The 13,688-nt window shown below is 41.8% G+C and overlaps 1 protein-coding gene across 1 annotated transcript in view; it reads right to left on the reverse strand.

The window, feature by feature from the left end:
* LOC109324040 (rap1 GTPase-GDP dissociation stimulator 1-like) overlaps positions 1–13,688 on the reverse strand; it is a 74,154-nt gene that overhangs the window by 4,159 nt on the left and 56,307 nt on the right. Inside the window, exons 8-10 of the mRNA XM_019555815.1 lie at positions 12,197–12,331; positions 7,638–7,763; positions 3,031–3,170 (exon numbers count right to left, since the gene is read on the reverse strand). Of these exons, the coding sequence (XP_019411360.1) occupies positions 3,031–3,170; positions 7,638–7,763; positions 12,197–12,331 (401 nt within the window). The remainder of the gene's footprint in view (positions 1–3,030; positions 3,171–7,637; positions 7,764–12,196; positions 12,332–13,688) is intronic.

A 13,688-nucleotide genomic window follows, 5' to 3' on the forward strand; every position in this document is an offset into this window, starting at 1 on the left:
CCACTCTCCTATCTGCAGCTGCTGGGGCTGCACATACAGCATGTGATCCCCCAGCCTCCAATCATCTTTCCCCTGCCCCAAGCCCAAGAGGCTCCTTGCTGGGGCAAGCCCCAGGAAAGAAGAGGCAAACCAAACCCCTGATGCTTACATTTGAAAAACCTGCCTGGATGGAGGACAGAGAAACAAAAAGAGGACATGTCCAGGAAAACCGGGATGCATGGTAATCCACCCTACACTGGGGTGATGAATGGAAATCAGATTTCACTCCTGAATGTCTCTAAATAGATCCAAATAAATTTCCTGCAATGGAAGAAACTTTAACCTAGATATTTGTTGTATTTTATCTATGCTGCTGGACATGGGCAGCTATACACGTGCAGTGAGGACACCTACATACATGCAGAAAGGCAGCTCTGACGTGCTATAAATACAGCAAATCAAAGCAGACTGTATTAATAGAGTCTGCTGGAGTGTGGTAATTAATACTCTCCAGCAGACTCCAGCACCATGTGTGTCAGTGTCCCTACACTGAAAAATGGCAGAGGGGGTGCTTTAACTAAAGTTTGTTAGAGCTTTAGTTAAAGCACCCCCACCACCAATTCTCACTGTGGGACTGCTGATACACTTGACGCTCCATGTGCTTACCTCCTACAGCACATGTATAAATGCCCAGAGTTTCTTCTCCTTTGGTCACGTATCTCTGCTTGAAAGCCAGCTTAAATTCATTGACTTGGAATACCAGTGCAAGCGTGCTCTCTTATTTATATCTGTATATAGATGTATTTAACATTTAGTGTTTTATGTTTCAAGTTTCCATTATTGCAGCTTTTGAACAAGCAGAGATTCAATTTGCTTTATCTAATATTATGCAAATTATAACTCTGTCTTATTTCATTGCCTGAAAAGGAAACAGAAGTTCAGGAGCCTCTGAACTTTTTCTTCATTTTCAGGTAATGATATAAAGGCCTTAAGTAATACATTAACAGTGTTTTGGTAATCAGGAATACAATATTCATCCTTTCCTTTTGCATGTGAACTCATTAGAATTTCTGAAAGATTGGTATGAGACAGTGTGACAGAGGGCCATCCTGAGGCCAATCTCTACATCGTCTCATCCACCTTTCCTGCCATGCCTTGTTGTAATGAAAATAAATAGACAGTTCTAGGCGAGAGACTGTCCTCTTAATGCCCTAATCCCCAGAACATTCTACATGACTCCAGTCCCTACTTTATCGTGTCCCAAGCCTTGGAGCTGTTACACTGTTGTTATCAACTCTATATGCCCCCTTGGCACTGAGCCCTCTGGCTCCTGTGTCTCTATACCACTTGGGCACTGAGTACTTTGGCATCTGGCTCTGCCTTTTTCTGGTATCTGGCTCTCTGTGCTTCTGTCTCTGGTGCCCAGCTGGGCACCTCTCTCTGGTGCCCAGCTTAGCGCCTCTCTCTCTCAGTGCCTCTTGCTCTAGTGCCTGGCTCGGTGCCTCTCGCTTGGCACCTCTCTATTGGAGCCTCTCGCTCTGGGACCTGGGTCGCCACCTCTCACTCTGCCTGGCTTGGTGCCTCTCTCTCAGTGCCTCTCACTCTGGCATCCGGCTTGGCGCCTCTTGTTCTGGTGCCTGTCACTCTGGAGCAGAGCTAAGCACCTCTCGCTCTGGCACTTCTCTCTCGGTGCCTCTCGCTCTGGCACCCGGCTCTGCACCTCTTGCTCTCTGGAGCCTCTCTCTCTGGTGCCTAGCTTGGCACTTTTCTTTTTTCTGGCACGTGGATCTATGCACCCATCAGTGGGCTCTGCCCAGATTGTGTGCCCTTTTCTTCAAGTACTAATGAGGCCTCCAAACCGCCCCTTACAGCCTCGTCCCAATCCACTGGAATAAACAATAACACAAATACAAGTCCCTGGGCTACAACATGACACTAAGGATGACAGTGTCTCTTTAAGAGGGTAAAACTTGCACCCTTAGGACAACACATCTCTTAGCCCCTGAATCCTCACTGTTTTTTTAGACAGCAAAGTAGGCAGCACCTAATCTCAGGTAGCTCGCTTAGGCAGAGGCTCCTTTCCTTGGCAGTTATTAAAGAGAGAGAGTATTCCTGCTAGTTACAGACATTGGCTTATATGTCCCCTGAGGCCCTGTCTCCCCCCCCACCCCTTCAATTGAAGGTGAGGGCTAATTATCCTATTAGGCCATTGCTTAGGCAACCCTCAGCTGTGGGGCTCTGCTTAGCCTTCTGAGCATCCTGGCCAGGCTGCTTCTGCCCTTTAAAGCAGAAGGCACATCTTGGTGCCCTGCTACAGACAGGCTTTGTTTTTTTCAGTTTAAAAAAAATATTTGTTTCAAGTGTGATAGTAGTATATAGGCAGACAAAGTTCTTTACATGAATCTGATATCTTTTATTAGACCAACTTAAATAGTTGGAAAACAATTATTACGCAAGCTTTTGGGTTCAAAAACCCTTTGTCAGGCTAAGGAAGTTTCAGCAATTGGTGTGTGCTCTTCCTGGATAGAATGAAAAGTAAAGCAGCCAGAGGCTGGTCTGGTATGCATACAAGACAGGTAGTCAGTGAAAATGTAGATTGAGGAGTAGATATATGCTCATGTAAACAGAAGATTGTGCCTAGTGCTTCATGGAGGGCTCAGGAACTAGTATTTGAATGTTCCACCGCTACGTTGCTGGCTGAAACCCATCCAGCCCAGGTGGTTTAGTGACTTAAAATTGTTATCAACAGACACCTGAAATTTATGCAACTTACTCCAGTCCAGCTGACAGGTGTTATATACTTCAGCAAAAATGGCATTGAACATCCTTGTTGTTTCAGTTTAAAGGCCAACGACTGAAGAGTTCTAGAAAGTGTTCTACCCTGGGACAGTCAGCTGGTAGTCAGGCTGGTAGTGAGGCTTTCTGGAGGGGCAGTGTAGAAAAACCCTATGTCCTGTTTGTAAAGTAGAGGACCTAACTCTCCAGGGATACCAGGCTAGCTATGAACACACATGACAAAAAGAAAAAGAATTAAACCAATACTTTTCATACCTGGGATCTACTGTGACTCAAGAGTGATGCCAGCAGCCGGTTTGCCTCTCCACAAACACCAGCTTGGTCTTTGGAGTTGCACCATTGCACAAGCCTGTTGAGCAGAGTAGTGTCCTGCCCCAGTATCTCAGCAGCTTCAGCTGAAAAGACAAGTAGGTGGTTTGAACTGGTAGCAGAAGGATGCACCAGAAAAGAGAATCCTTACAGATTCTTATTGCTGTTCATGTTCTCCCCTGTTTCAGCTGTATACAAGGGAACTGTTATTGGGTTTGCTTAGCAATATGCACTGCAAACAAGCAGATCAGGACTACAGGGGAAACTAAGTCAAGCATAAATATTCCAAGCAATTAAAATGTTCCTTTGGTATTAGAAAAGGAATTGGGGCAAATCTGGGCAGGTTTCCCAGGAAATCTGTCTCAGTGACTTATGCCAGCTGGGGCCTGGCCTTCTTTTCCTGGCCTAGCCACTGATTTATTGTGTGTATCTCTCCAAATTTCTGTTTATTCACCTGTAGAACAGCCTTCTGGGCTGAAGCCATGGTTGTTGTTTTTATAGAAGTCCTGTGTTTTTAATTAAAAGCATGGAAGAAAAGCAGAAACACTACTTCAAAGGCAAGTTGAAGTTATGGGGCACAAGTCAGAAAATAAAATACTTTGAGGCCACAGCCCCATAGGTACATAGGTGCACTGGTCTGACTAAAGGATGGGGACCAAGATTTGCAATTCTTTATGAGCAACTTCATTTCTTTATCTGTAGGTGCCAGCTTGTGTGTGTGGTGGGCTGAGCTCTGGGCTCCCTCTAGAGCAGGAAGCAGCAATGTATCCTGCATGGAAGCAGCTCCAGATCTGTGATGGCTGCTAGGCAGGGCCTGCACCTTGCATACCCTACAGGTCCTGCTTCATGCACTGCTTCCTTGCAAGGAGCTGCAGCTTGTTTGACACCAACTCTTCCTCCCCTGAGTCCCTCCATGGGCTGCCAGATTTATCTGGTTCAGGCACTGTCTGCTCTGCTGGCCTTTCTCTACCACAAGCAGCTCCATGTCACCCCAATATAAGGGGGGACAGACCATGCCAGGCCACTTCCTGGATATCTCATGCACCTCCGAGCTTCCCTTAAAGCATGTTGTGGCATGTTTGAGAATCACTGCCCCAGACCATGCTCTGTTTTTTGTTTTTGTATTGGGATCTGTAATATGCTGTAAAGAGTGAAACTTTGGCAACTAAGACAGGGCAAATAACATCACAATGGCCTACCAGAAGCTTGTCACTACAGGCCATAAGACATGTTTTATCTACAGGAACCCACAATACATATCCCATCCCTGTTCTGCTTTGGGAAGGAGGGCATTTGTGTGCATATGTGTTTCTTGTCTTCCATTTCTCTTCCACAAAATACTGAAGAATCCACAGGAAATAAATCAGAGTAATCTGGTTCTCAGAGCTTGTGGCTGTGTCTAAAGATTATCTATTTGCTCCTCTTTTGAGTGAGAATATCTTATCTCAGCAGAATGGCAGGCATGTCACGTCATGAGAGAATAGCTGCTTTGTTTCTAGCTTAGAACATCCTGTGCTTTTCTGAAGAGATCACGATAATCCTGTTAAGAGTCCAGAAGGCTTTTCTCTAAGTGATGCAATGTTGGTTAAATGTGCTAGTTTAAAAGGTTTGCTCAGCTTGCCAGTTGCTCATACCTTGACTCAAGTTGTGGTCCAATTGGACTTGTATGCTCTCTGCCAGTAGTGAAACTCTTTCAACAAACATCTAATTAGGAACCATTCATATCTTCAATTTATGAAATGTTTGGCTTGAATAAATTGTGTCTGGTTTAACATAAGTTTAGCTACAGTTTAGCCACATACCCAAAGGACCTTTTTTGAAAGTATAAAAGTCTGCTGGTGTGGCACACTGGGGAAACAATAGTTACTGTATCCCCTTTTCAATATAATGATGCTGACAGCTCTAAATCCAGAATGCCATAATTAGAGAGAACCTTGCCTTCTAAATTCTGCAGGCATCAGCGTGCCCAGCAATTGTCAGAGTAATAAATTTACACTAGATAATAAAATTAACTAATTTAGTAGGGACTTGTTAGTAGACACATGTTCATGAGGGTGTTTCATGCTGAGTTAATTAAGGTCAATGTTAGCTCATGGGTAAAAAGAACATAAGGCAATTAAAGATGGGAGGCCTTTTTGCTTTCTGCTTTGGGAAGTTAAAACTTAAATGGCCTTTTAGATGTTTCCTATTTCACAGTAGACATTCTACAGTATTTCGGGAGAAGATTCTTTTTTAGATATTATTACATCTCACTAGATGCATCTACACATGCTATTAATGCACCTGAATAAACTCTGGTGCAGTTTGTGCCAGAGTTTATTTCTTCTGGGACCAGCATTTATATAACTGCTCAGGACCACATCACGTTGAGCTGGGGTGGCATAGCCCCAGCTGGTAGGATGTCCTGGGGGTCAGGCTAGCAACGTGAGGCTCAATGAGCTGCTGAGGGGATGGCTGGGGCACAAGGATGCTATAATGTGGGGCTAGCTGGCTGGCAGTTCCCACTCTGTAGCACCTTCATGCCCTACCCAGTGCTAGCCACCATCTACAGCTGTGTGTTTCAGTGCACTAAATAACTCTGCTGTAAGATAGTATTTGTGTTGGGCAGCTGTATCCAGAGACGATCTGAGCAGGGTACAGGACCCAGGGCAAATTAGCTTGTGTGGGGCTCCATTGGGGGTGGGGGGGAGAGTGGCCGGATATAAAGCCGGCAGTAGCATGGAGTTGCCATAACCGCTCCACCTGGCTCTGTGGGGCCCCCCAAAGCATGGGGCTTGGGCCAGTCACTCTGACTTGCCCCACCCCCAACCTGGGACAGCCTTAGTAGTATCTTATGGTGAAGTTAACTAGTTTACTGCAGCCTAATAGTGCCACACCTGTAGATGGTGATGCTTTACTACAGAGCTAATTAGTCACCTCTGCAGTAAAGTGAACATTTAGATGTCTCCACTGAGGCCAAAATCCGATTTCATTTGGCCAGTGTAAACCTGTAGCAACTCAGCTGAAATTACTGGAATTGTTCTGGTTGAAAACCAGTATGAGTCTAGTTTTGCTTTGGGTCCAAGCAGTCAGAGTTGGTTTATGTTCATGTTTCTGTTTCAGAAGAAGTATCCTCTAAAGCATATTCTTATTTCGGAAGGCATGACCTCTGTAACACAATTAAAGTTTGAGTAATGTCCTCCAAAGCATTATAGAGAGAACTGGTTTTGTATGATGGGCTCCCCTATACTTAGTGATATCATTCAGTCCTGTGGTGAGATGCAAATGGAAACCTTCCATTAAATTTTGTGCCAAAAACACAGTTTCTATACCTGATTTTCCACAATCTTGCACCTTGTTTATTCATTAAAAATTTGTTGAAATTTCTACCAAATCAGTTGTAGTATTTTAATCTTCACCCTGTGCAGATGTTCATGACCATGTAGGGTATATGCCAGTAAGAAATATCAGTCTTTTGCTTTCCCCGATATAACTGATGAATTTTTGCTACTTAAACCAATATTCTGTGTGCCCAGCTATACATGACAGTATTGAGACAGAAACCCAATTGTTATTTTCTGATCTTGTTTCCTTTTTTTGTACCCCTCCCTTAAATCTGAAGCACAAGTTTCATGGTGAATATTGTTCTAGGATAGCTGCTCCTCTGCACTGAAGTAACAAGAATATATCATCGCAGCAGCACTATGTTTGCTTCTGTGCATGATTACATTCTGGCAGGACACTATATATGTCCATGTCAGGATGAATTATCTTCTTGCAGTAAACCAAGAACACAATTTTCAGACTTAGGTTCTTAAGTTGAGCTCCCTCCTGTATCTTGGTTTTTAAAAGGCACTTAGATGCATTAAATGTCATTGTTTCACGCCAACCTACCTATGTGTACAATAGCACAATTTGGGCTTCTGACACAGTATTGTCTTAGTACAGTGCTCCCCAAGAATCCAAGTGATTTATGAGCCAGAATTGTAGGATGAACCTGTAAGACGGTACAGAGATTTTTGGCAAGTACTAGAGCCCCTTTTACCCTCTTATATTTCCTAATCTTCTGTTAATTCATTTTTAGGAATTGAAGACTATTTTTTGTCCTGATTCTCTCTTCTGTTACATCACCAAAACACTAATGCATCTTAGCTGAAAATGCTTATGCGGGGCTTACATCAGTTCTTGCTTTGGCTACTGAAATATCATTTCTTTTTGCCTCCCTGTCTTAGTTATTGTTTGGGATTCTAGTTTTTTTTGGTACACAGTTCTTGACAAACTGTACCAAATTCTCAGCTGGTATGATATTTCTGTGTTAGTGGGGTTATATGGGTGATATCTTTTACTGGGCAAACCATACAGTGGGGATAGATATTAGACAAACTTGGGCACACGTCTGAGAGAGAAGGTTTCTCTCACATTTCCTGGACCGCCAAGGCTACAACAGTGCTCCAACCTGTCTTATATCAGGTGGAGTTCTATCAGACAAGCAGTTAGCCCATTGTCTTCTGATGCTTTGACAGAAAATTTTCAAATTACTAGTGAAAAGGAAGACAACAAAAGTAGTTCCATACCTTGTCCATCTGTTAACATACGCAATGTTCCAAGAAGTTTAAACTGCACTGGAGGCATCTCTGACCTCAAGAGCATCTTGATCCGCTCTGCTACACCTTCCTCCAGCATCTGAATCTTGTTAGCCACTAAAAAAAAAAGTCAGAAAAACTAAACTGCCATTTGGAAAACTTTAACATGGGGCTTGGATATTACAATGGCTTGGGCCAGGCTTGGACCATGTTAGTTTCCAGGAGAGAGAGTCAGTACTTCAACTTGACAGTGTAATAGGTACTATGATGAGGGTCCAGAAGAGAGCCACTCGTATGGCCAGTGGCTTACAGAACAAGCCCTATGAGGAGAGACTGAGGGACTTGGACCTCTTGAGCCTCCACAAGAGAAGGCTGAGACGTGACCTTGTGGCTGCCTACAAATTCATTAAGGGGACACAGCAAGGGATCAGAGATGCTCTGTTCACCAGGGTGTCTCTTGGGGTAACAAGGAACAATGGTCACAAACAGACAGAGAGCAGATTTAGGCTAGATATCAGGAAAAACTTCGCAGTAAGGGTGGCCAAAATTTGGAATGGACTTCCAAGGGCGGTGGTGCTCTCCTCTACCTTAGGGGTCTTTAAGAGAAGGCTGGATAGGCACCTGGGGTCATCTGACCCCAGCACTCTTTCCTGCCCAGGGCAGGGGGTTGGACTTGATGATCTGTTGAGGTCCCTTCTGACCCTAGCATCTATGAATCTATGCTTCTAAATATTAACAGTAAGTTAATTGCTAATAGTCTAGGTTGGTTAAATTGGCACGTTAAGGGCAAGAACCTTTACTACACTCTTGGGTCATGAGAAACTCGAAACTTCATAGGGACCCATATTCTCGTAATACTTGGATACTTCTGGTTTCAGTCCTGGCCAGAAGAAGGTGCATAAAAAGAGAAAAACATAATGCAGAAATTTGCTTTTTTTGGAGGATTACCACCCACCTGGGGCTAGCTTCAGAAGACTAATTCCAGTTTGTTCAGCCCTATCCAAAATGGGATGCAGTAGAAGTAATTGACAGAACCTTTTGTTCTGAAAGCACAGGACCTTTGCAATGTTACTTAAGTCTTGCAACTAAAGTCTGTTTCCTCCAAAGTCATTTTCTCTTGAGCTGCTTTGCACTTTTCCTTGCTTGGGGTAACTGAATTAGACAAGGATTTTTTCTGTCTTTTTTCCTCCTTTATCTTGTTGGGCATACTGAGAAACAGACACTAACTGTTAATTAACTTGTTTGTAATTTCCTTCAGTTCCAGTGGCACAGACTCAAACCTCAGCCACTTGAGCATAATAGAATTTACAAGAAAAATCCCCTTGGCACCACTCTGCATTTGAATCAATTAAGGACACCTCTTGTGCCCATCCATAAGGTTTAGAACCTATTTAATTGATTTCTCTTTAATGTTCTGCTTGACTTTCCTTCAGTATGCTTTTGTTTATTGTATTTCCTCTTCCAGGTATAGCCAGTGTGGTATCAAAGCTGATGGGGAGTGTGGTTTAACTATAGGTTTTTGTTGATAATTTTCCTATTTTGATGTTTGTTTTAGAGCTGATAACTCGGCTAGCAAGAGGATTTCACAGAACTTGTAAGCGCCCTCTTTTCCATGTTTAAATCACATCTGGGCTGTTGCTTTCTTTAAAAAAAAATAATTTGTTTAATTAAATTCCTTTCATGTCTTGTAGTAATTGACATATTTATTTCATCAAACCCCTATGTTTGATTCCCTCCTACCCCCCTTTTCATGTTCTGGATCACAGTGTGCTAGTTTCCCGCAAGAAACTCACACTTCAAAAAATCTGGGTTTGTTTGTAATCAGTTTTTGAACAATAAAGATTACCAAAATTAAATTAAACCCCAATCAATATAGAAATATTTGATCATTCAGCACACTGAAGCAGAATTGCATAAGCCATTAAGATGTGCTGGTTTATCATAGCAGGGGATGAAACGGGAATTAAACTGCAGCTTTGTCACTACATTTCCTTGTTCTATTAATCCATTAGATTCTTTATACCAAGTCAGGATTATTCATTGTTCGGATAAGAAACCTCTAAGGAACACCCAGGTACCCAGTTGGGCTTGGTATTTAGCCATGGGGGGTGGCCTTCCCCCTGAGTTGGTATCAACCCATTTGTCCAGCAAGCTGTCAGCAGAAACTGTACCATCGTAGCACCTTCATTAGCACCTAGTAAATATCCTTAGTACTTGTGATCTTTCAAGATCCTATGGCACATATTACCAAAGTTAAGGCAATGGGAGCAGGATATTTAATTACCTTTAGGAACTTTTCAACCTCTTGCCTTGTATTCTAAAGCAGGTAACTATATCCTGCCCATTTAAGTTACCTTTACGGCTTTAGCTATAAAGGGAGTGTCCCTTTCTTTCTCTTCCAGCCTTATTGCTGTGTAGTAATGTTGTTGTGCAGTATTAAACAGCCACTCTTGTTTCCTATCTGAGATGGCTGTAACAGATTCAATGCTCAGACTGCTAAGTGTCCTCATTGTGCTGCTGTAGGTAGTACAGCACAAAGGAAAGGGGTAGATCTCTTTTAAAAAGCAGATTCAGGATAAGTACTCTCAGTGCTGAAGCAGAGCCTGGCACAAATGATCCTGAGGACTACCTAATGGATATTAAGGAAAAACAGGTGCCTGGTTGTGGCAGAGAACTAGTGGAGAGTCAGCATTAGGTATCCAGGTACTGGAAAGCAGAAAATGTTGGTTAGGTCAGAGACCAAGGTATCTGTGCTTTGTTCATCGAATAGCTTATTGTTACTGCATACAAGCATGAGTATTAGCTCAAGGATTTTTGTCTGGAAGAAAATGTAAGTATTATTGTTGTAGGTCTCACAAAAACTAGAAGTAGTATTGACTATCTGCCACTGCCAGGCTATTACAGAGGTGGCCAGTCATGTTGGGCTGAAGTCAGGCAGAAGACAGGACAGGGTAGAACCATAGAAACTAACCATTTAAGTCTCTAAGGGTGCCCCCCCCTTTATCTTTCAGGTTATTGTTAACCATGCCATTTCCTTTGTCTTAATAAAATATTTGTGTCTCTGCTCCTGATTCTTGCCTGCATCACAGCACAGTAGTTCCTGTGTAGGGCTGTATATGGATTATCTGGGATTTGTCTCTGTAATATCATGGACAGCTTGTCAACTTAATCCCATTAGACACCTGTAACTAAAGCTGCTTTATTCAGTAATAGCCACATTTGTCATGCAATGCCATATGTTCCCTAAGTGGGGGAAAAAGGTGGCTTAAATCCATTATGGGCAATGATGTATACTTAGCATGCAGAAACACCTATACAGGACTCTGTGCACTGACTGAAGTTTGCTCGTCTTTGCACAAGTTACATAAGGGAGTTTTAGAAAACTTTTCTCACCTGAAATGATTATTGACAGTTTAAGGACAAGTGATAGGTCCCTTCTATTTTATGAATCCATGTTGAGAATTACGTTGCATTAAAGCTTTAAACAATTTTTTTTCATGGTGACTTGCTCTCATTCAACAAGTTATGTTAGCACAAACCTAACTGTTAACAGAGGGATTGAGAGAAATTAATACATTTCTAGAATGATGCGTGTTCTCTTTAGAGAGGGCAGACAGTTTACCAAGTTTTAAAGGAGCGAGTGGAGGAGAGGTAATGGGAGAGGTACACAGTTATTCTATGGAACCAATTGGCTTTATTTTAACACAGGTTTAGCAATTATTTAAGCTATGCAGAAGATAAACAGCCCTATTTTAGTACCTGCAGAAGAGACCTCCAAGAAAATCTTGCTCTTGCAGAAAGTAGTACTGGGAGCTTTTTCCACTCTGCGCCAATACTAAACCTGTGACTCAAAATGATGTTGGTGGGCACTGTACTGTGTTATGTGTTCAGCTCAATTAATTCCTGGTTCAAACTTCATCCTTCTATTGGAATGAATCTGACATGAGAGAAAGCCCAGAACCAGTGCCCTGATGTGTTTGTTAAAGATTCCTAGGATGTTGGTTGTAGTTGTGTTGGTCTAAGGACATAGGCAAACAAGGTTCTTTGGATAAATCCAATATCTTTTATTAAATCAACTAAAATAGTTGGAAAAATTCTTTTTTGCAAGCTTTCAGGTACAAACACCCTTTTCAGGCAGAGGAATTAAAGATTCCTAGATCTTTAGTATGTAGACCAAATTCTGACTTGTTCTAAATGAGCATTAGTTTTAAAGGGGAGAGCAGTTTTGTAAAATCTCCTGAAGAGACAGTGCAAGAGAATATTTTTCTCCTACAGTTTAAGGTACATATGTGATTCTTTATTGTTATAGTGTTAGTGTGAAATATTAAACCATTTCAGTACAGGTTATCAAGTCTCTGCTTATGCTTTTAGGTTCTTTACCTTTATGCACACATGTAATCCCATTGAGTTATTTGCATTCATAAGCCTGTAGAAAAAAACCTCAGGTACCTGGCAGAATTAAAGGCACCAGAACTGGGATTTTGATTAAGCTATGACTGTTCCTACATAAATACAAATTGTTTAGGGTTTATCACTTTAAAGCCATTTACCTGGTATAGCAAAATTTCGAAGTGCACTGAGTGCAGCATGTTGAATAGAGACATCCCCATTGTCCATGTGTTTTTCTAGAAGGTCCAAAAGCTGATGTACGATTCCTAGCTGCACCATCCGTATGCAATTACCATCTTTAAGAAAGAAGAGAAAACAAGTGGTTGGGAATAGACACACAGCACTATTGTTGCCTTTTGAAGTTTTAAATTTCAACCAAGTTGCATAAAAATAGTAGCAAGGGTACAATCATCATCCACAAGCTTCAATGGCACAAAGCTTGCTCTTATATTAGGCAAAGATACCAAAGGTACCTAATATGCCACTTTTATATCTACTCTGAACCATCTTTTATTGCAAATTAACTTAAACTAGATGAAAGGATCAGCAAAGTCTTTGGACTCATTTCCTCCATCTTCATCCAAGTACTTCTTCCAGGATGGTGACAGTTTTCATTTGTCCCAATGGCTTTATAATTCTGAATTTAGACCAGAGAAACTGTTGGCCCTTCTGTGTAACTAATTTCCAAAATGTAAGAGTTCCAATTTTGAATTTGTACTCTTGGTATGGGGTGGAATGCCAGCTGACTTAATGAGTTATTACCTATTTAACACTGGGGAGAATCAGAAGACAATAATTCATTCAGGTTCCTGCTTTTATACTGTGCTGTCCCCATAATACTTATATCACTAAAAAACAGTGTGGGGGGGGGGGGGGAAGGAACCTTGAAACTCATGTCCCTTTTGTCTTCATGCATCACACCTTTCATATCTTACAATTCCATCAGCTTGCAATCTCTTATCTGATCTGTGCATCCTCTAATGGAAAGGAAACATCATATAGTCCTCTCATACGGACTTCTCCTTCATTTCTTCTTAACTTCTCCATTCCCTTAATGCCTATATATCCTGGGTAGCCACCTTGAAAGTGCCTGGCGGTGATATGTTCATTAGGGTAAATATAGAGGCAAGAAGCAGATACTTTTCTGAAGTACAAATACTGGAACATGAAAAAAACTGTTTTTGGGAAGAATGGCTGAACTTGACTGTAGTCAGGACCGTGCTTTTTTTCTTTATCCTCTTGTGATGCAAGTGAAACTTGCTATAATATGGCAAAGAGAATGAATGCTGCATACCAAGTGCCAGATCCTCAGCTGGTACAAATTGGTATATAAATTCATACCAATGGAACTCTAGAGACAGTTCTACTAACCGAGAATCTAGTTGGTTCAGGACCCCTTTGCTGTGAAAACTAAATTTCTATTTAGGATTTATATTTATGACCTCTGTACATGACTGACCTTAATTAAGTGCTTCTAAACCTCTGGCGGTTTTGAAGGGCAATTCCACATTGCTCCTCTTCCTAATCTCTGCTGAATAATGTACAATTCTTTTCATGAAAGGGTGTCATGTTTCTCATTACTGTTTCATTTCAGTTAAGCTAAATGCTTATTTCATTTTACTGTGTAGAAGCTTGAATACTGCTGGAATGTAA

The sequence above is a fragment of the Crocodylus porosus genome, unplaced genomic scaffold (assembly GCF_001723895.1).
Source record: "Crocodylus porosus isolate Cpor-Errol unplaced genomic scaffold, CroPor_comp1, whole genome shotgun sequence".
NCBI classification, from domain to species: domain Eukaryota; kingdom Metazoa; phylum Chordata; order Crocodylia; family Crocodylidae; genus Crocodylus; species Crocodylus porosus.